A 21,829-nucleotide genomic window follows, 5' to 3' on the forward strand; every position below is an offset into this window, starting at 1 on the left:
TCTATAGGCTATGCAAAATGCATTCTAATTGTTATTAGCGTCTACTGTGTTGCAAAATGACCCCAGGCTAGGACGCAACGCCAAGGCCTACTGACAGTAGGTCAACTAACATCATAATGCTAAACCATGTCAATAGAATATTTGACTCAGACTTTTTGCTATACTGTATATGGGATGCTCAGAAGAAGGTTGAATATCATATCATATATATTAACTGTATATGATACATTTAATGTTTTCAAAAAATCTGATGGTGAACTATAAATGGAGCACAGCTCTCCTTTCCAACAACAGAGGGGGCTAGAGACTATAGATTGATAATCATTGGTCAGAGAACCCTATATAATTTTTGCTTATTGTGTATTAGATGTTGATATCCTCAAGATGCTATTATTTATTGCCAACTGTCTGTTTCCCTTTCAGAATTTAGTTAGTAGTAGGCAAACGTTTTAGCCCAAGCAGAAAGTAATATCTGAGTAGTTTCTCAGTACAAGTAAATGTTTGTACTCCAAGTCCAATAGGACCTAATAGGCACTTTCCTTACTGCTCTTTATGATGAGCAAAAAGTGTCACTGTATATGGGGAAACATTAGGCATTTTATGAATACAAGCTAAGCTACTGCTGACATTTTGGCATCAGATACATGAATACTCGTTTTTTTACCCTTTGTGTAGATTTCTGATGTTTCAATAATCTGTAAGTGTGTAAAAACCTGCACATCTCTATTTATTTCAGTGGAACTGAAAATAAGGGACCACCTATTTCATATGTAATTAATAATTAATAGAGAAAGAATAGGCCAATAAATGTGAAAAAACATACAATAATTATTGTATGTATACTGTATGTTAATTAAAATTATTAAGTACAATAATTCAGAAAACAGTGACTTTATTAAAAGCAGTATAGTAAACATCATATGAAGAAACAATCATTATGCTATATGTTGTGAGATAACTAGGTTGTTAGAACAAATATAATTTGTTACATATTACACAAGTGCATATAAGTGCACCCATCTATGCCACCCATCTATGCAGTCAATCATATATTTAATAAAATGTACAACTTTTTACGGTGTTGTATTAAAGTCATGACATCATCTTTGAAGCATTATCTTCAAAACACGTATACACGCGAAAGAAGAAAAGGAAAATCGGTATCTTATGGATATTATTATCACACTGATTTCTCTTTTGGTAAAAAATAATCAATCATTTCAAAATCCAGATGGCTTCAGTATGCCACGGGTACTCAGACTATAAGAGCAGCAAAACGTGACTTTTCTCATGTGGTCTCTCAGGCTTTTGTCCCGCCAGCCGTAGATGAGTGGGCTGAGGAAACGCGGAATGAGGCAAAAACAGAAAAAGGTGAAGAAGTAGATGTCACTGGGCGACCAATAGGTGTTGAACAGGAGTAGCCTTTCTGTAATGGGATTGTTGAAGGCCAAGAGGCAGAGCAGCAGCTGAAAGCCGTGGAGCAGCACGGTGTTCATGGCTTTGTTCACAGAGGCCCTGTCCTGCCTCATCTTCTTGGTCTCCAGGAGGATCCTTATGTAGGTGTACAGGATCATGAGTGCCACAGCCCCAAAGAAAAGCCCATTCAGGGAGACCTTGAACAGAGTCTGGACGGGAGAAGAGTTGAGCCGCACGGTGCTGCAATAGACGGGTGTGGAGAGGACGTTCACATCAGAACGAGCCCCCGCTATGGATAAATCCACCATGGGGCTGACACAGCTGATGAGCCACAGGCACAGCAAGATGATCCAGACGCGGTCAGAGCGCCATGCAGGTGGGCACTGCAGTGGGTACATGATGGCCACGTAGCGCTCCAGTGACATGGTAGCTAGGATGAGAGGGGTGTTGAGGAAGGAAGCGGTGGAGAAAAACAGCAGGGGGGCACAGAAGACAATGGGGAACCTTGATCGGCCCATGGCCAGCAGAAAGAGCAGCACAGAGGACAACATTACTAGGGTGTCGTTGATCAGCATGAAGGCAAACAAGATGTAGCGAGTGTTGTCCATGAAATGCCGGTTAGATGCAAAGATGTAGAGCATGAGCATGATGCAGAAGAGGAAGATGGAGAAGAAGGGAACCACCACACACACCTTGATGATAACGTGTAAATTGGTTGGAGATGATGGATATCCCGACAACCCAGTCACATTCAGCATGTTGAAATGTGAACTGGGAAGAAAACCTAAAGAGGGAAATTTGTTAACATACACACAATCAAGGATCAAATATCTGTTAAAACGTTGTGCATTGCCCTAACAATTGCATCGACGTACATCCAATTTAAATAAGAAGATGATCCAGTGAACTTATTAGTTTCACAAATATTCTAACTACCAGTACACACTCTTACTCAGTGCACTTACTTGAGTTGCTGCTCCTCAGCCCACAGATGAATGACCAAGTAGCCGTATTTTACTTTATTTTATTATTATGGATCTGTGACGTCTCATGTATGAGCCAGTTGTACCCTCATTTTCCATGGTTGTGATTTGTCATCCTTTACTCGAATGTAGTTCTCATAGGAGTTATTACTCCAGAGGTAACTCAGATCATGCTATGGCTATTAACCTTATGTTTATGCTTGGGTCAATGAATAGAAGTTTGGCATTCTTCTGTATTTTTATTAAAGATTTGGGAGGAAACATTCTGAAGATTATTATGGCATATGTAATTATGTTTATTTATCTGGTGCATACACTAATAGTGGCTTCACAATAGTGGCTTTGTGTCAGTGTGTTAAATAAGAGGCTTTATTGTATCATCATCAGCACCAACCGTTATTTAGACAGAGGTGCTCTGTTGAGCGTAGATCCTGTACAGCATCCTTCTTAAATGTTATCACTTAAGTTAATATGAGACAAACATTTATCAGGTATATAGTGATAAGTAATGCGAGATGATATTGATGATAAAATAAATTAAAATTAATAAAATAAAGGAGAGAAAAAGGTGGAAAAGGATCAAATTCTGTAAAATAAAGGGTAGACAAAAACTGTGTAGAGATAATTGATAGATCAGTAAAAAATAACATTTCTAAACCTATTAATTCAATTTCGGTTGTACTATAAAAAATAGGCCTACATCGTTTTCTTATAGGCTTAAGTGGGTGTCATCAATATGTGGCCTGTAAAACTGTGATTAAGGGCTATACAAATAAAATAATTCACTTGACAAATCCTCTTCCCTATGTCCTTTGATCCTATAATATGCTCTGGGTCAACACTGTTGATTTTCTAGACCATACATGACAAAGGGAAGATTACCTGTGTGCCTGATTATAAAACATTTATGGGATTATTAGAGGGAATTATAGTTTAGTGTGGGCCTATATATTAAGAATCATATATATCAATCTTCAGAACAAATCGTGATAAATAATAACGTAACAATGTTTGTGTGTGTGTGTGTGTCTGTGTGTGTGTGTGTGTGTGTGTGTGCTTGTGTAGGTATCTTGAGTATGCCTGCACCGTGGGCGTGAGGACACAGCCAACTGAAGTTTGGTGCACATGACTTTTCATTAACCTTACTTAAAGGAGGAAAACATTATTTCTTGAAATGTTGTTCTTGATTTTAAGAGGTTTGTGGTGAAACTCCAATAGGCCTACCTTTGTTATGTCGGCCCTCAACTGTGCTTATATAACTTTCCCTTTTGGATTGTTTTTGAAATGTTAGTTTTTGAGTACTCTGGTGACTCAGACTTTTTGAGCATCACATATGCTGTATATGGGATGCTCAGAAAAAGGTTGAATATCATATCATATATATTAACTGTATATAAAATACATGTAATGTTTTCAATAAAACTGATGGTGAACTATAAATGGAGCACAGCTCCCCTTTCCAACAACAGAGGGGGCTAGAGACTATAGATTGATAATCATTGGTCAGAGGAAAGGTTCTAGACTTGTAGGTTGGAACCTTATCATTTTTGCTTATTGTGTATTGCTGTTAAATGTTGATATCCTCAAGATGTTCTTATTTATTGCCAACATTAGTTTTGACACTTCCATAATATTTTATGATTCAGTGTCCTAATGATGACTTTGACTTTCAGTATTATCGTTAGTAGGAGGCAACAAACGTTTTAACCCAAGCAGAGGGTAATATTTGAGTAGTTTTTCAATTCAAGTAAATGTTTGTACTCTGACTGAATAATATCTCAAGTCCAATAGGACCTAACAGGCACTTTCCCTACTGCTCTATATGATGGGCAAAAAATGCAACTGTATATGTGGAGACATTTAGCCTATAAATGTGACGCTACTGCTGACGTTTCAATACATTTTGGCATCAGATACATGTATACTCTGTTACCCTTTGTGTAGATTTCTGATAGTTTTGAATGTTCATCAAAGGAATGCCTCATTTATGTTTCAATAATCTGTATGTGTATAAAAACCTGCCTAAGCACATCTTTATTTATTTCAGTGGAACTGAAAATAGGGGCCAAGCTGTTACATATATTATCAATAATAAATACAGATAAGATAGACAATAAAAATGTAAATACAATTTCTAATTTTACTGAATACAATAATTTTGAAAAAAATATTAACTTGATTAACAGCAGTATAATAAACATAATATGAAGAAACAATCATTATTCTATCTGTTCTGATACAACTAGGTTGTAAGAGGGAATATAATTTGTGACATATGTGTTACATAACTGCATATGCCTTATTGCCGTATAGTTATTTCAGTGTGACGAGCTTGTAACTGAAAATGTGTTTTTGTGTTTTTTTAAGCGCACTTTAGCCATGGCCAGAAAATACAAAATTGAGTCTGAAGTCCGAATTTGATCAAATTTACAACTTACGATTTACGGTGCTGTGTTATTCATGACATCAGTAGCTGACCATATCACATAGGTTCAGAATCTACTAAAACATGCATTTTAATGTTTCCGTAACATGTCCATTCATCTTTAAAGAATTGTCTTCAAAAAAAGTATACACACCAAATAAAAGACATAACATATCTCACTGATTTTGCTTTTGGTAAAAAATTAATCTATCATTTCAAAATCCAGATGGCTTCAGCATGCCACAGGTCCTGAGACGATGAGAGCAGCAAATATCATATTACAAAAGTGCATATGCCTTATTGCTGGAGCGACGAGATTGTAACTGAAAATGTATTCGTTTTTAAAGTACACTTGAGTCTTGGCCCAAAAAATCCCCTCCAAAGTTGGCATTTATGCCACCCATCTATGCAGTCAATCTTATATTTAATACAATTTACAACTTTTTACAGTGTTGTATTAAAGTCATGACATCATCTTTGAAGCATTATCTTCAAAACACGTATACACGCGAAAGAAGAAAAGGAAAATCGGTATCTTATGGATATTATTATCACACTGATTTCTCTTTTGGTAAAAAAATAATCAATCATTTCAAAATCCAGATGGCTTCAGTATGCCACGGGTACTCAGACTATAAGAGCAGCAAAACGTGACTTTTCTCATGTGGTCTCTCAGGCTTTTGTCCCGCCAGCCGTAGATGAGTGGGCTGAGGAAACGCGGAATGAGGCAAAAACAGAAATAGGTGAAGAAGTAGATGTCACTGGGCGACCAATAGGTGTTGAACAGGAGTAGCCTTTCTGTAATGGGATTGTTGAAGGCCAAGAGGCAGAGCAGCAGCTGAAAGCCGTGGAGCAGCACGGTGTTCATGGCTTTGTTCACAGAGGCCCTGTCCTGCCTCATCTTCTTGGTCTCCAGGAGGATCCTTATGTAGGTGTACAGGATCATGAGTGCCACCGCCCCAAAGAAAAGCCCATTCAGGGAGACCTTGAACAGAGTCTGCACGGTAGACGAGTTGAGCCGCATGGTGCTGCAATAGAGGGGTGTGGAGAGGACGTTCACATCAGAACGAGCCCCCGCTATGGATAAATCCACCATGGGGATGACACAGCTGATGAGCCACAGGCACAGCAAGATGATCCAGACGCGGTCAGAGCGCCATGCAGGTGGGCACTGCAGTGGGTACATGATGGCCACGTAGCGCTCCAGTGACATGGTAGCTAGGATGAGAGGGGTGTTGAGGAAGGAAGCGGTGGAGAAAAACAGCAGGGGGGCACAGAAGACAAAAGGGAACCTCAATCGGCCCATGACCAGCAGAAAGAGCAGCACAGAGGACAACATTACTAGGGTGTCGTTGATCAGCATGAAGGCAAACAAGACATAGCGAGTGTTGTCCATGAAGTGCCGGTTAGATGCAAAGATGTAGAGCATGAGCATGATGCAGAAGAGGAAGATGGAGAAGAAGGGAACCACCACACACACCTTGATGATAACGTGGAAATTGGGTGGAGATGTTGAATTTCCCGACAACCCAGTCATATTCAACATGTTGAAATGTGAACTGGGAAGAAAACCTAAAGAGGGAAATTTGTTAACATACACACAATCAAGGATCAAATATCTGTTAAAACATTGTGCATTGCCCTAACAATTGCATCAACACACATCCAATTTAAAATAGGAAGATGGTTATCTGTATTCCAGCTGTCAATGATAAAATAACAAAATAAGAGAAATTCCAAATCCAGTGAACTTATTAGTTTCACAATTATTCTAACTACCAGTACACACTCTTACTCAGTGCACTTACTTGAGTTGCTGCTCCTCAGCCCACAGATGAATGACCAAGTAGCCGTATTTTACTTTATTTTATTATTATGGTTCTGTGACGTCTCATGTATGAGCCAGTTGTACCCTCATTTTCCATGGTTGTGATTTGTCATCCTTTACTCGAATGTAGTTCTCATAGGAGTTATTACTCCAGAGGTAACTCAGATCATGCTATGGCTATTAACCTTATGTTTATGCTTGGGTCAATGAATAGAAGTTTTGCATTCTTCTGTATTTTTATTAAAGATTTGGGAGGAAACATTCTGAAGATTATTATGGCATATGTAATTATGTTTATTTATCTGGTGCATACACTAATAGTGGCTTCACAATAGTGGCTTTGTGTCAGTGTGTTAAATAAGAGGCTTTATTGTATCATCATCAGCACCAACCGTTATTTAGACAGAGGTGCTCTGTTGAGCGTAGATCCTGTACAGCATCCTTTTTAAATGTTATCACTTAAGTTAATATGAGACAAACATTTATCAGGTATATAGTGATAAGTAACGCGAGATGATATTGATGATAAAATAAATTAAAATTAATAAAATAAAGGAGAGAAAAAGGTGGAAAAGGATCAAATTCTGTAAAATAAAGGGTAGACAAAAACTGTGTAGAGATAATTGATAGATCAGTAAAAAATAACATTTCTAAACCTATTAATTCAATTTCGGTTGTACTATAAAAAATAGGCCTACATCCATTTCTTATAGGCTTAAGTGGGTGTCATCAATATGTGGCCTGTAAAACTGTGATTAAGGGCTATACAAATAAAATAATTCACTTGACAAATCCTCTTCCCTATGTCCTTTGATCCTATAATATGCTCTGGGTCAACACTGTTGATTTTCTAGACCATACATGACAAAGGGAAGATTACCTGTGTGCCTGATTATAAAACATTTATGGGATTATTAGTGGGAATTATAGTTTAGTGTGGGCCTATATATTAAGAATCATATATATAAATCTTCAGAACAAATCGTGATAAATAATAACATAACAATGTTTGTGTGTGTGTGTGTGTGTGTGTGTGTGTGTGTGTGTGTGTGTGTGTGTGTGTGTGTGTGTGTGTGTGCTTGTGTAGGTATCTTGAGTATGCCTGCACCGTGGGCATGAGGACACAGCCAACTGAAGTTTGGTGCACATGACTTTTCATTAACCTTACTTAAAGGAGGAAAAAATTATTTCTTGAAATGTTGTCCTTGATTTTAAGAGGTTTGTGGTGAAACTCCAATAGGCCTACTTTCGTTATGTCGGCCCTCAACTGTGCTTATATAACTTTCCCTTTTGGATTGTCATATCATTTATATTAACTGTATATAATATACATGTAATGTTTTCAATAAAACTGATGGTGAACTATAAATGGAGCACAGCTCCCCTTTCCAACAACAGAGGGGGCTAGAGACTATAGATTGATAATCATTGGTCAGAGGAAAGGTTCTAGACTTGTAGGTTGGAACCTTATCATTTTTGATTATTGTGTATTGCTGTTAAATGTTGATATCCTCAAGATGTTCTTATTTATTGCCAACATTAGTTTTGACACTTCCATAATATTTTATGATTCCGCTGCCTAATGATGACTTTGACTTTCAGTATTATCGTTAGTAGGAGGCAACAAACGTTTTAACCCAAGCAGAGGGTAATATCTGAGTAGTTTTTCAATTCAAGTAAATGTTTGTACTCTGACTGAATAATATCTCAAGTCCAATAGGACCTAACTTTCCCTACTGTATATGATGGGCAAAAAATGCAACTGTATATGGGGAGACATTTAGCCTATAAATGTGAAGCTACTGCTGACGTTTCAATACATTTTGGCATCAGATACATGTATACTCTGTTACCCTTTGTTTAATACCTCTTGAAATGTTGTCCTTCATTTTGAGAGGTTTGTAGTAAAACTCCAATAGGCCTACCTTTGTTATGTCGGTCCTCCACTGCTTACATAACTTTCCCTTTGATTGGATTGGATTGTTGGATTGTTTTTGAAATGTTCGTTTTTTCGTTTTTGAATGTTCTCTGGTGACTCAGACTTTTTGAGAATTACATATACTGTATATTGGATGCTCACAAAAAGCTTGAATGTCATATCATATATTAACTACTGTATATGATACTGTGGTGATGAGCCTCTCTGCTCACTCCCACTTCGGGATGTGGCCAACTGGATTGGTTGAGGAGGTCACAGGAATACAGCCATCACACCGCCTCACAACAAGTGATTCTCCTGGTTCCCCTTGCAGGCAAGAACACAGGGCTTAAATAAAGCCATTCAATTAACTCCATTGGGAGATACCATTAGCATAGGGGTGCATAGGGGTCCATGTACAATGCTACGTTAATCTTAACATTGACAAAAGTTTGTACACACCACTCCTTGCTCGTCTTCTCATATCTCAAATGATGATTATGTACATTACTATGAAAATATAACACCCCATAATAATTACCATATAGCACTAACAATCCCCCCCCCCTTGATGACAAACCGTCATCTTCCCGCATCCCAATCAGGCAATTAAGTGATTCCAGGTGCTCGGGTTGCCTGGGATTGGAAATACTTGAGGGGACCAGGAAGTGAGTGAGGACTGTCAGTGTTTGTTTATGTCATGCAAAATCTATGGATTAATGGCAGAAGCCCAAGTCTGGGCTCCGCAGCACTGGACCACTGCAGAGAGCCTCCTTCAAGTCCATGAAGGCTTTCTGATGTCGCCCCTCCCACAGACATTCACAGACCCCGACTTCCTAGTCAGGTCCGTGAGTGGCGCTGCTCTGGTGGCAAAGTTCGGCACAAAGCGCCGGTATCGCCCAGCTAACAGCAAGAAGGACCGGACATCCTTCTTTGTCTTTGGCTGTGGACCGTTGCGGATGGCCTCAACCTTGTCCCTCTGAGGCTGGATCACCCCACACCCGACAACATGGCCCAGGTAGCACACCTCCTGCTGAGCGAAGGCACACTTCTTGGGCTGGACAGTCAGCCCCGCCTGATGGATGCGCTTGAACACCTCCGCAAGATGCTGCAAGTGCTCTGCCCAGGTGGTGCTATAGACAACAATGTCGTCCAGGTGTGCCCCCGCGAAGGCACCAGTCCCCTCCAATACATGATCCATTAACCTCTGGAACGTGGCTGGCGCCCCATGTAGGCCAAAGGGCATCACTGTAAACTGGAACAGGCCATGGGGTGTTCTGAAGGCTGAGTAGGGTCTGGCCTCCTTAGCCAGAGGCACCTGCCAGTAGCCTTTACTAAGATCCAGGGTGGAGATAAAATGCGCCTTCCCAACACACTCTCAATGAGGTCCTCCAGTCTGGGCATGGGGTAGGCGTCAAAGTGCGACTGCGCATTGACCCGGCGGAAGTCGATGCAAAAACGCATGCTGCCTTCCTTCTTTGGCACCATGACCACTGGGCTACTCCAGACACTACTGGACCGCTCAATCACACCCAGCCTCTGCATCATCTGCAGCTCCTCCTGGAGAGCAGGTAGCAAACACTCCGGGACGCAGTACATCCACTGCCGGACTGGAGTGAAGTCCTTCAGGCGGATGGGATGTTCAGCCAGGGAAGTGTTCCCAGGCTGTTCACTGAACAGACCATTAGGGACGATGGCCCACAACTCCAGCTGCTGTTGTGAGGTAAGGTGGGAAAAATCCAGCTCCCCAGCTGGACGGTCAGTTGGGAAGAACTGCTCCGGGGTGTCTTCCTCCTCTCTCACGGCTTGCACCAGCAGCTGCTGACTCGGCGACATCTCCCTCTCCCTCTTTCAGCAGGTTTACATGGAACACCTGCCGCTGCTTCCTCTTGTCAGGCATTTCCAGCTCGTAGGTTGTGGGCCCCAACTTCCTGCTGATGCAGTAGGGTCCCTGCCATTTGGCCAGCAACTTGTTCTCCTCTGTAGGCAGAAGCAGAAGAACTCTCTGGCCGGGCTGGAAGGTCTGCTGCCTTGCTGATTTGTCATACCAGCGGGTCTGGGTGTCATGGGCGTCCTGAAGGTTGTCCCGGACTAGGCTGGCCATCTCCTCCATCTTCTCCCGCATGGCCATGACGTAGGTGAGAAGGTTGGTGGTGGTGGACTTTGGTGACTCCCAGGCATCTCTGAGTAGATCAAGAGGCCCCCGGACCCGCCTGCCATACAGGAGTTCAAAAGGCGAGAACCCTGTAGAGGCTTGGGGAACCTCCCGGTAGGCAAACATCAGGTAGGGAAGCCACCGGTCCCAGTCCTTGCCATTAGCTGCCACAAACTTCCTCAGCATTCCTTTCAGCATCTGGTTGTACCGCTCAACCAGGCCATCGGCCTGGGGGTGTGTGAGAAAGTGAAACCCTTCTCACTTGCAGCCAGAGGTCCAGTGTATTATCTGTACTTGTACTTCCGTGGCAGTAGGGGGCAGTAGGGGTGCCGCATGCAGCCTTGGCCAGGGAATGTTCCCCATGGTAAATGGTATGCCCTAACTGGCCTTGATTGGTCCACCTGAGACTAATTAGTGAGCCTACTTAAGGGAAGTGTCAATTTGTGTTGGGAAAAGAGGAAAGGTAAGACTGGCTTGACGAGAGGCCAGTACTTGCCAGGCTGTTATGCTAAATTATGCCAAGGCTAGGCTAGAAAATTGCAAACAGTTTTTCTTTCATCATCATATCATCATATGATCATCATATTTCTTCATTTATATTTTGTAACCAAGGAATTTATTTTGTTTATTTATAGTTCGGTCTTTAATTTGGGAAGTGAATAAAACTTTTTTTGGAATTGCTCTCGTGTTTTTGCCTCATTCACTCTCCAGTCCAGTTGCCCACATCCCATAGTGCAGGGCTATTCAATTAATTTTGAATGGGGGCCGGTTGGTGGAAATGACCCAAAATGAGGGGTCAGAAAAAAATGCCTAAAATTGATGAGCATCACATCAATAGCAACAGATACTGTAAAACACTACAATGACATAGGAGTGCATATATTATCTTTATTTTATCAAATAGAGTTCAACAGCTTATCAAAAAACAATCCCTATTTGATTAACATAGGCTGCCTGTTAGTGTTTAACAATCCTATCAGTTCAGGAAAAGACAATAGGTTAACTCTGCAACAGCTTATCAAAATACATAGTTATAGGTTTACTCAAGAGTGCAACAGCTTATCAAAATACATAGTAATACTGTGGTAACTCGCTTCCAATGTGTCGGGTTCAGGTAATAATCACACGGTTTGTCAGGGTTTATGCCGCACTCAGCATTTATTGCAATTGTCGGTAACACAATAAATCACCATTACTAGGGTCTTCGTGAGCCTCTAGTCCCTCTGGCCTCCCCCCTCATGTCTGTTCCTGGGCTCCTTTTAAAATGGCTCCCAGGTCTCTCTCTCGCCAGGTGTTCCCAATCACGCTGATTGGGGAAAGAGAAGCTCTGCTCCCTGTCGCCGGCTAGTGGGTGGCGGCGGTATACGCCGTCCAATACTACACCTCGGACCCGCCTGGGCCGAGGTGTAAGGGGCAGGATGCCACACTCCTCCACCGCTTGCTCAGGCCTCAGGTCAACCTGGAATCCCCCCAGGCAGGTATCCCGGCATGACATGGCGTCGGCGTTGGCATGCTCCCTGCCCGGTCGGTGGTCCACCTTAAACCGGAAGTCCTGGAGGGCCAGGAACCAGCGCGTCACCCGGGCATTGGTGTCTTTGGTGCCGGCCATCCACTTTAGGGGGGCATGGTCGGTGACCAGGACAAACTCCCTCCCTAGGAGATAGTACCTCAGTTTTTCTAGGCTCCACTTGATGGTGTTGAGAATGCCGTCTTCTCCCGGGCAGCCCGGGTCAATGGTACCTGCCAGTACCCCTTGGTCAGGTTCAAGGTCGTGAGGTACTGGGCTGGTCCCAGGCGTTCAATCAGCTCGTCCACCCGGGGCATGGGGTAGGCGTCGAACCTTGGACGCCTCGTTCAGCCTCCTGAAGTCATTGCAGAAGCGGTAGCTCCCATCGGGCTTTGGTACAAGGACTACGGGGCTGGACCAAGCACTGCGCGACTCCTCGATGACCCGGAGCTGTAGCATCCGGCGTACCTCGGCCTGGATGGCCTCCCTCCGGGCCTCCGGGATCCTGTAGGGGTGCACTCTCACCTTCACCCCAGGTGCCGTCCGGATATCATGTTGAGCGATCGTGGTCCTCCCCGGAAGCTCGGAAAACATGTCCTGGTGCTGCATGACGATCTCTTGCTTCTGGGCCGGGCTGAGATCCTCCCCCATCGGAACCTCCGAGATCTCGCGTCGGGCCGTCAGCGCCAGGGGAGCAGGGTCAGGGGGTTCCCCTCCCCCTCTCACTGGGTAGGCTTTCGCCTCCCTGGTTGTCTAACCCGGTAGTTTACCTCTCCCACACGTTCCACCACCTCATAGGGTCCCTGCCACTTGGCCAGGAACTTGCACTCTGCTGTGGGGACCAGGACCAGGACCAGGTCCCCAGGCTGGAAAGTTCGCAGCCGGGCTCCCCGGTTGTAGACCCTCGCCTGGGCCTGCTGGGCTTGCCGGAGGTGTTCCCGTACGATGGGCCAGCCACACCTGGGCCATGCGGTCCCTCACCTGTTCCACGTGGTCCAGGGTGGTGTGGTGGGGGGACGGCTGGCTCTCCCACGCCTCCTTGGCGAGGTCTAGTATGCCGCGGGGCCTTCGTCCGTACAGCAGCTCGAATGGTGAGAACCCGGTGGACGCCTGGGGAACCTCCCGTATGGCAAACAGAAAATGGGGTAACAGCTGATCCCAGTTCTTACCGTCCCGGTCCATGGCCTTTTTGAGCATCTGCTTCAGTGTCTTGTTGAAGCGCTCCACCAGGCCATCTGGGGGTGTTCGACTGTTAGTTGAGGTCCGGCGCACCTGTCAGTCACCTGCAGGAGTCTCAGTAATTCTTTTAGCACACGAGACATGAAGCAGGAGCCCTGATTGGTTAATATCTCCTTCGCTATCCCTACCCGGCTAAACAGGAGCATCAGTTCCCGGGTGACCGCCTTCGCGGTGGCTGCGCGCAGGGGCAGAGCCTCGGGATACCTGGTGGCGTAATCCACCAGTACCAAGATGTATCGTGTCCCCGGCTGGTCTTGGGAAGGGGCCCCACAATGTCCATGGCTAATCGGTCGAAGGGGGTTTCTATGATCGGCATTGGGATAAGGGGGTTCCTGACTGTGGCCCTAGGCGCTACTCTCTGGCATTCAGGACACCCCTGACAGTGACGCTCTACATCCCGTTTTACCCCTGGCCAATAAAATCTCGCGAGGACCCGTTCTCTGGTCTTGTCCATGCCCAGATGGGCTCCCAGGAGGTGGGTGTGTGCCATGAACAGCACCTTGCTCACATACGTTCGGGGCACTACTAATTGCTCCCTTACTCCCCCCTCTCCTTTTACTCTATACAGTAGACCCCCCCTCGTGCTGAAGTGTGGATACGGTAAGTGACTCACCGAGTCCCGGGTCTGTCCGTCGTGGGCCACCATGTGGCTCCAGGCATGTTTGAGGGCCTCGTCTTGGAGCTGGGCGCTGGTAAACTGGCCTGGTCGGGCCGAGCCTTCCTCCCTCCCCGGTACGAAGTCCGAGAACTCGGTGAGGGGGGAACTCTCCGGCTCCTCCGGGGGGTCGTGTTGTTCAGACGCTGTGAGAGTGTCCGGGGTGTCGGGGTGGGGTCCCGGCGACCCGGACCGGGCGGACCCTCCTCTCCCCGTGTAGATCGGGGAACCCGGAGGCGAGGGTCCGTTCCCCTCGGACCCCTGGTCCTCTGCCGTTGACTCCCCGGGTGACGTCGAGATCCGTGTGGCCCCGTAGGCCCGCTGTGCTCTCCTCGCCCCTCTGCGGGGTGGCTCTCTCCTGCCCCGGGATTCTCGCGCCGGGTCCCACAGCCGGTAGAATATCAGGCAATCCCTCCCGATTAGGAGTGGCACCGGAAGGTGGGGTACAATCCCCGCCCGAGTCGTGAACACCCCGTGCGGTGTCCGGACGACCACGTGGCAGGTTTTGTAGGTTCGGGTATCTCCGTGTACGCATGCCACCTCCATGGGTTTCCCCTCCCTTCCTCCGGCCAAGTCGGGGCGGAGGAGGGTGACCACGCTACCGGTGTCCAGTAGGACCTGTGTGTCCTTATTCATGACTCTCGCTGGAATGGTCGGGCTCCCGGACATCCTCTGCGCCCAACAGGTCGCCAGCATGCAAGGCCGGCTCGACCCTTGGTCCGCGTAGGCCGACGGCATGGACACGTCCTGGTCTCCAGGGCAGTAGCGTGCTATGTGGCCGGGCTGGCCACACTTGTAGCACCGCCTCCCCTCCCGACTCTCCAGGGTCATGGTGGGTGGGACAGGTGAGGGCGCTGAGTCCCCGGTCGTGGGTCCCCGTTGGTCTCGGCGGTTCTGGGGTAGACGGCTCCGGTACTGGCGCTCAGTTGCTGGGCCACCTGCCAGTTCTCCAGCTGTTTGATGAGGTCGTCCACCGTGTCAGGATGGTGGTGGGCTAGTACTCGTCAGGCGCCCGGCGGGAGCTGTCAGATGGTATTGTCTATTAGTACCCTGTTGATAGGGCTGGGTCCTTCTCCGGTCTCTAGCCACCTCCTCACTAACCGACCATGCTGGGCGATCTGGGTCTGTACCGCACCCCGGACGTCAAAACGCCAATCATGGAAGCGTTGGGCTCACGCCGCGAGGTTGTGTCCGTAGTAGGCCAGGATTTCCTGTTTGAGAGCGGGGTACTGTCGGGCGGTCTCTGCTCTTCTGGCCAGTTCTCCCTCTGGGCGGTTCGCTCGAAGACCTCTAGGTACGCCTCCACGTTGTCCTCGGGCCCCAGCTTGGAGAGCCGGCTGGTCGGGGCCGCGGTCGAGGTGTCGCGGACGACGTGCTGGGTGAGCCGTAGTACGGCTTCGCGGAGCAGGGCAATGCTCTCCGCGGTCTCCTGCTGCAGGCTTGCGGCTTGTATCTGCTGTTGACGCTGGGCGGCGGCAGCCGCGGTCCCATCCGGGTTCTGCATGTCTGAGTGGTGGGGTCGTCTTACCAGGGACTTGTAGTGGGTTCTTCCCACTACAAGCCCGCATTCTCCACCATATGTGGTAACTCGCTTCCAATGTGTCGGGTTCAGGTAATAATCACACGGTTTGTCAGGATTTAGGCCGCACTCGGCATTTATTGCAATTGTCTGTAACACAATAAATCATCATTACTAGGGTCTCCGTGAGCCTCTAGTCCCTCTGGCCTCCCCCCTCATGTCTGTTCCTGGGCTCCTTTTAAAATGGCTCCCAGGTCTCTCTCTCTCTCTCTCGCCAGGTGTTCCCAATCACGCTGATTGGGGAAAGAGAAGCTCTGCTCCCTGTTGCCGGCTAGTGGGTGGCGGAGGTATACACCGTCCACTACTACACCTCGGACCCGCCTGGGCTGAGGTGTAAGGGGCGGGATGCCACAATACATTTACTCTAAGTGGAACAGCTTATCAAAATACATAGTAAAAGATTTACTCAAGAGTGCAACAGTCTTTTCAAAAACAATCCTTATTTAATAAACATAGGCTGACTGTTAGTGTTAACTGGCATGCAGTGACCCTCTTGGTCAAATGTGCCATCTAATGAGAGAAATGGCATTTGTTTGATTTAGCAAGAGCAGTGAAATCGGGAGTATATGACGTCATGGCAATACGCATACAGTGGTGCAGGTGCTCGGCAGTGAGGGATGCGCGATTACTAGTTTTAATGGCATTCATGTGTGAGAATGCGGATTCGCACGTGTAAGTTGATCCAAACATAGTGAGGACAAAAAGTGCAAGACGCCTTGAATTAGGGAATTTCTGGTGGCTGACTTTATGAGTCCAGAACTTTTCCGAACCTGCCAGCTGTAATGACTGTTGCAGGTCAGCTGATGACTGAATATCAATGAGTTCCAGTTGTAAACAAGCCTCGTTCAATGACACAACCAGCTCCTTTGCTTTCACTGCAAAGTCCCCTCAACGTCCACACAGAAGGGGTTGTTCACAAATCCCACCACTTCAGTGGGGATACTGAAATTTTCAAACCTCGCTGCAAAGTTGGCTTTCAATGCATTCATAAATCCTGTCATTGCCTCAGTGGTTTGTAGACCTGCAGTGCGCAATGCTGGGAAATGGAGCATTTTTCCGGAACATAGATCAGCCGAAAAAAGTGCCAGCCTTTTTTGAAAAGCCTGGAGTCTCTCCACAAGTTGCGCGACTGTTTTATCTCTGCCCTGCAGCTCCGTATTAAGTAGGTTCAGGTGGTGAAAGACGTCGCTCAAAAAGCAAACGGCTGCGTGAAACTCAGCATTTTCCATTAGACACAGAAAAGTGTCAGCTTTTTTCTGCTTTGAATTACGGAGAAATGCCAGGATCTCTTCCTTAAGTTCACAAAATCGTTTCACCGTTTCGCCGGCGCACCGTCCGTAACCAGCATATTGATACGATCCAACTCTAACTGGTTCTCTCTGAAGAATTAAATTACTTTTTCGAAAAGTATCTCACCGGTCGTGTGTCCATTCAGTGGAATTAATCCAAGTAGATCCTCACGAAAGCACTCGCCATCAAAAAATCTAACATAGAGGCACAGCTGTGCTACATCACTGCTGTCAGTTGATTCATCAACAGCTAGCGACATCACCTCCGCTCTTTTGAGTTTGTCCAAAAGAGTCTCAAAAACATCCGATGCAAGGGTCTCTACTCTCCTTGATGTTGTTGTGTCAGAGATGGGAATTTTCTTGATTGAATCAATCACGCTGTTTCGGGTTTTCTCATCTGTAACCACCTCCTCGATCGATGCAAGCATACACTCTTTGACGGTGTCAGCATCTGTAAATGGCCTTTTCTTTTTGCCTAATATCCAGGCGACTCGTAGTGATGCTGATGTAGCTCTCTCTTGTTCTGAACAAGCCCGAAACAGGGTTTGGCGTCTCTGTTCATAGCATGAAGTTAGCCCCAAAATCTTCTGGTGGCGAGCATCAGAGCCCAGTGGGAAAGTGGTATCGAAGTTAGCATGATTTGTCTTAAAATGCCTTCTCAGGTTATATTCTTTTAACACCGATATACACTCGTTGCAGAGTAAACACACAGGCTTCCCAGTGGCAAATACAAACAAATACTTCTGTGTCCATTCGCTATTGAATAGTTGGTTTTCTGAGTTTTTTCAGAGTAGAAAGCGACATTGTGCTGATTCAACCAGGCAGAACGATCATCAAAGCAGAGCGCGCCGAGCAGTTGAGAGGAGCAATGCAAAAGCACACGAAGAAGAGCATAATAGTGGGAGCGAGCGGTGAGGATTGTTGTGGCCACGCGCCTTGCGGAGCAAGTCTACGCTGTGCTGTGCGGAGAGAGGGCAGCTCATATCGGCCACTATCAATTAATATAAATATATATATATATATATATATATATATATATATATATAATTATTATTATTATATATCTTTTTTTTTTTTCTCCTATCGGTTTCCACTAAAAGGGCCAGTAAATATTCCTTCCCAGGCCGCCAAACTGAATAGCCCTGCCATAGTGGAATGAGTCGAAAGGCTCATTTTCACAGATACATTTAATGTTTTCAATAAAACTGACAGTGAACTATAAATGGAGCACAGCTCCCCTTTCCAACAACAGAGGGGGCTAGAGACTATAGATTGATAATCATTGGTCAGAGGAAAGGTTCAAGACTTGTAGGTTGGAACCTTATCATTTTTGCTTATTGTGTATTGCTGTTAATGTTGATATCCTCAAGATGTTCTTATTTATTGCCAACATTAGTTGTTGACACTTCCATAATATTTTATGATTCCGCTGCCTAATGATGACTGTTTGACTTTCAGTATTTCTTTAGTAGGAGGCAACAAACATTTTAACCCAAGCAGAGGGTAATATCTGAGTAGTTTTTCAATTCAAGTAAATGTTTGTACTCTGACTGAATAATATCTCAAGTCCATTAGGACCTAACTTTCCCTACTGTATATGATGGGCAAAAAATGCAACTGTATATGGGGAGACATTTAGCCTATAAATGTGAAACTACTGCTGACGTTTCAATACATTTTGGCATCAGATACATGTATACTCTGTTACCCTTTGTGTAGATTTCTGATAGTTTTGAATGTTCATCAAAGGAATACCTCATTTTTGTTTCAATAATCTGTATGTGTATAAAAACCTGCCTAAGCACATCTTTATTTATTCCAGTGGAACTGAAAATAGGGGCCCAGCTGTTACATATATTATCAATAATAAATACAGAAAAGATAGGACAATAAACATTTAAATACAATTTAAAATTTTACTGAATACAATAATTCAGAAAACAATATTAACTTTACGAACAGCATAGTAAACATATTATGAAGAAGATGATGAAGATGATCATTATTCCATCTGTTCTGATACAACTAAGTTGTAAGAGGGAATATCATTTGTGACATATGTGTTACACAAGTGCATATTTATTATTGCCGTATAGTTATTTCAGTGTGACGAGATTGTAACTTAAAATGTGTTTTTGTGTTTTTTTAAGCACACTTTAGTCATGGTCAAAAAAGATTGAGTCTGAAGTCCCAATTTGATAAAATTGACAACTCATGATTTACAGTGCTGTGTTATTCATAACATCAGTAGCTGACCATATCAAATAGGTTCATAATCTACTAAAATATGCATTTTAATGTTTCATCATCATTTCAAAATCCAGATGGCTTCAGCATGCCACAGGTCCTGAGACGATGAGAGCAGCAAAACGTGACTTTTCTCATGTGGTCTCTCAGGCTCTTGTCCCGCCAGCCGTAGATGAGTGGGCTGAGGAAACGCGGAATGAGGGCAAAACAGAAATAGGTGAAGAAGTAGATGTCACTGGGCGACCAATAGGTGTTGAGCAGGAGTAGCCTTTCTGTAATGGGATTGGTGAAGGCCATGAGGCAGAGCAGCAGCTGAAAGCCGTGGAGCAGCACGGTGTGCATGGCTTTGTTCACAGAGGCCCTGTCCTGCCTCATCTTCTTGGTCTCCAGGAGGATCCTTATGTAGGTGTACAGGATCATGAGTGCTACCGCCCCAAAGAAAAGCCCATTCAGGGAGACCTTGAACAAATTCTGGGTGGGAGACGAGTTGAGAACCCCTGAATTGCAATAGACGGGTGTGGAGAGGACATTCACACCGGAACGAGCCCCCGCTATGGAGAAATCCACCGTGGGGAGGACACAGCTGATGAGCCACAGGCACAGCAAGATGATCCAGACGCGGTCAGAGCGCCATGCAGGTGGGCACTGCAGTGGGTACATGATGGCCACGTAGCGCTCCAGTGACATGGTAGCTAGGATGAGAGGGGTGTTGAGGAAGGAAGCGGTGGAGAAAAACAGCAAGGGGGCACAGAAGACAATGGGGAACCTTGATCGGCCCATGGCCAGCAGAAAGAGCAGCACAGAGGACAACATTACTAGGGTGTCGTTGACCAGCATGAAGGCAAACAAGATGTAGCGAGTGTTGTCCATGAAGTGCCGGTTAGATGCAAAGATGTAGAGCATGAGCATGATGCAGAAGAGGAAGATGGAGAAGAAGGGAACCACGACACACACCTTGAGGATAATGTGTAAATTGGTTGGAGATGTTGAATTTCCCAACAACCCAGTCACATTCTGCATGTTGAAATGTGAACTGGGAAGAAAACCTAAAGAGGGAAATTTGTTAACATACACACAATCAAGGATCAAATATCTGTTAAAACATTGTGCATTGCCCTAACAATTGCATCGACGCACATCCAATTTAAATAGGAAGATGGATGTTGGTATATTCCAGCTGTCAAGGATAAAATAACAAAATAAGAGAAATGCCAAATCCAGTGAACTTATTAGTTTCACAAATATTCTAGCTACCAGTACACACCCTTATTCAGCGCACTTACTTGAGTTGCTGTTCCTCAGCCCCCAGATGAATGACCAAATAGCCGTATTTTATTTTATTTTATTATTATGGATCTGTGACGTCTTACGTATGAGCCAATTGTACCCTCATTTCCATGGTTGTGATTTGTCATCCTTTACTCCCATGGGGTTATCATAGCCGTTATTTCTCCAGAGGTAACTTAGATGATGCTATTGTTATTACCCTTATGTTTGTGCTTGGGTCAATGAATATAAGTTTGGCATTCTTCTGTTTTGACTAATGATTTTGGAGGAAACATTTTAATTACATAATTACGTGTAATTACGTCTATTATCTGCAGGTTTATTAGGTGCATACACTAATAGTGGCTTCACTGTCTTGTGTCAGTGTGTTAAATAAGAGGCTTTATTGTATCATCATCACCACCAACCGTTATTTAGACAGAGGTGCTCTGTTGAGTGTAGATCCTGTATACGACTAAAGCATCTGTTTCAAAAGTTATCACTTCAGTGAATATGATGACACAAACATGCATCAGGTATACAGATATACTGATAAGAAATGAGATGATAGTGATATGATTTAGATAAAATAAATTCAAATAAATGAAACAACAAACCAAACCTAGTTATTCAATTTAAGTTGTTTAGGCATGCTACATCAATTTCTTATAGGCTAAAAGGACAATTCCGGTATTTTGAACATTGAGCCCCCTAGAATCACCCCTGCCTGCTTCAGAATGTCTGGCTACGGGCATGCACACATGCATGTAATAAATAATAACAACATGCCAGTAAATAATAACAGCTTGCCACAACGGTGGCACGTAATGTGGATTGGTTGCTGCTGGCGATCGTCTGTGCCACAGCTCTCGCTCACGCTGGCCTCTCTCCCTACTACAAGACAAAGCAGACACCTAGGCCCTGTCCCATTTCTCCCCCCTTAAAACTTCCACTTGGTTTGAAGTGCCCTCAGCAGTAAATCTTCCACTTCGTTTTAAGCCTGCATCGGACCTCACTACGTTTTGAGGGTTGATTATAAGGGCAAAATAGCACTCCCCCTTGCTCCCTACAGTAATGGGACACCCTACCCCTACACGAGAACGTGCAAAATATAGGGTTACGGCAAAAATCTAGGGTTAGGGGAGGTATTGGGACGGGTCCCTAAATACACACTCCCTGGCAGGTCTGATTGCGAGAAGGTGCCCGCAATCAGACCCAATCAACCCGGCAGATCCGGAGTGCTCCAAACATTTCTCTCCAGCCCTACCCGCAGGCCAAACGCTGTACGTCCCCCCACAAAGACTCATTACTCGTTGGCCGGA

The 21,829-nt window shown here is 45.1% G+C and overlaps 3 protein-coding genes across 3 annotated transcripts; all 3 read right to left on the reverse strand.

Moving 5' to 3' along the window:
- Window positions 1-1,220: 1,220 nt before the first annotated feature.
- Window positions 1,221-2,174, reverse strand: LOC311342463 (odorant receptor 131-2-like; the record flags this gene model as incomplete). The annotated part of the gene is made up of 1 exon (XM_084467289.1): window positions 1,221-2,174. One exon carries the CDS (start codon window positions 2,172-2,174, stop codon window positions 1,221-1,223), a length of 954 nt encoding a protein of 317 aa, XP_084323415.1.
- Window positions 2,175-5,416: 3,242 nt separating this feature from the next.
- Window positions 5,417-6,370, reverse strand: LOC311342464 (odorant receptor 131-2-like; the record flags this gene model as incomplete). Its single annotated transcript, XM_084467290.1, has 1 exon — window positions 5,417-6,370. One exon carries the CDS (start codon window positions 6,368-6,370, stop codon window positions 5,417-5,419), a length of 954 nt encoding a protein of 317 aa, XP_084323416.1.
- Window positions 6,371-19,307: 12,937 nt separating this feature from the next.
- LOC311342465 (odorant receptor 131-2-like) lies at window positions 19,308-20,261 on the reverse strand (the record flags this gene model as incomplete). Its single annotated transcript, XM_084467291.1, has 1 exon — window positions 19,308-20,261. The coding sequence occupies one exon, from the start codon at window positions 20,259-20,261 to the stop codon at window positions 19,308-19,310; it is 954 nt and encodes a 317-aa protein (XP_084323417.1).
- Window positions 20,262-21,829: the final 1,568 nt, after the last annotated feature.

The sequence above is a fragment of the Micromesistius poutassou genome (assembly GCF_964030765.1).
Source record: "Micromesistius poutassou genome assembly, chromosome: 4".
Lineage (NCBI taxonomy): Eukaryota > Metazoa > Chordata > Actinopteri > Gadiformes > Gadidae > Micromesistius > Micromesistius poutassou.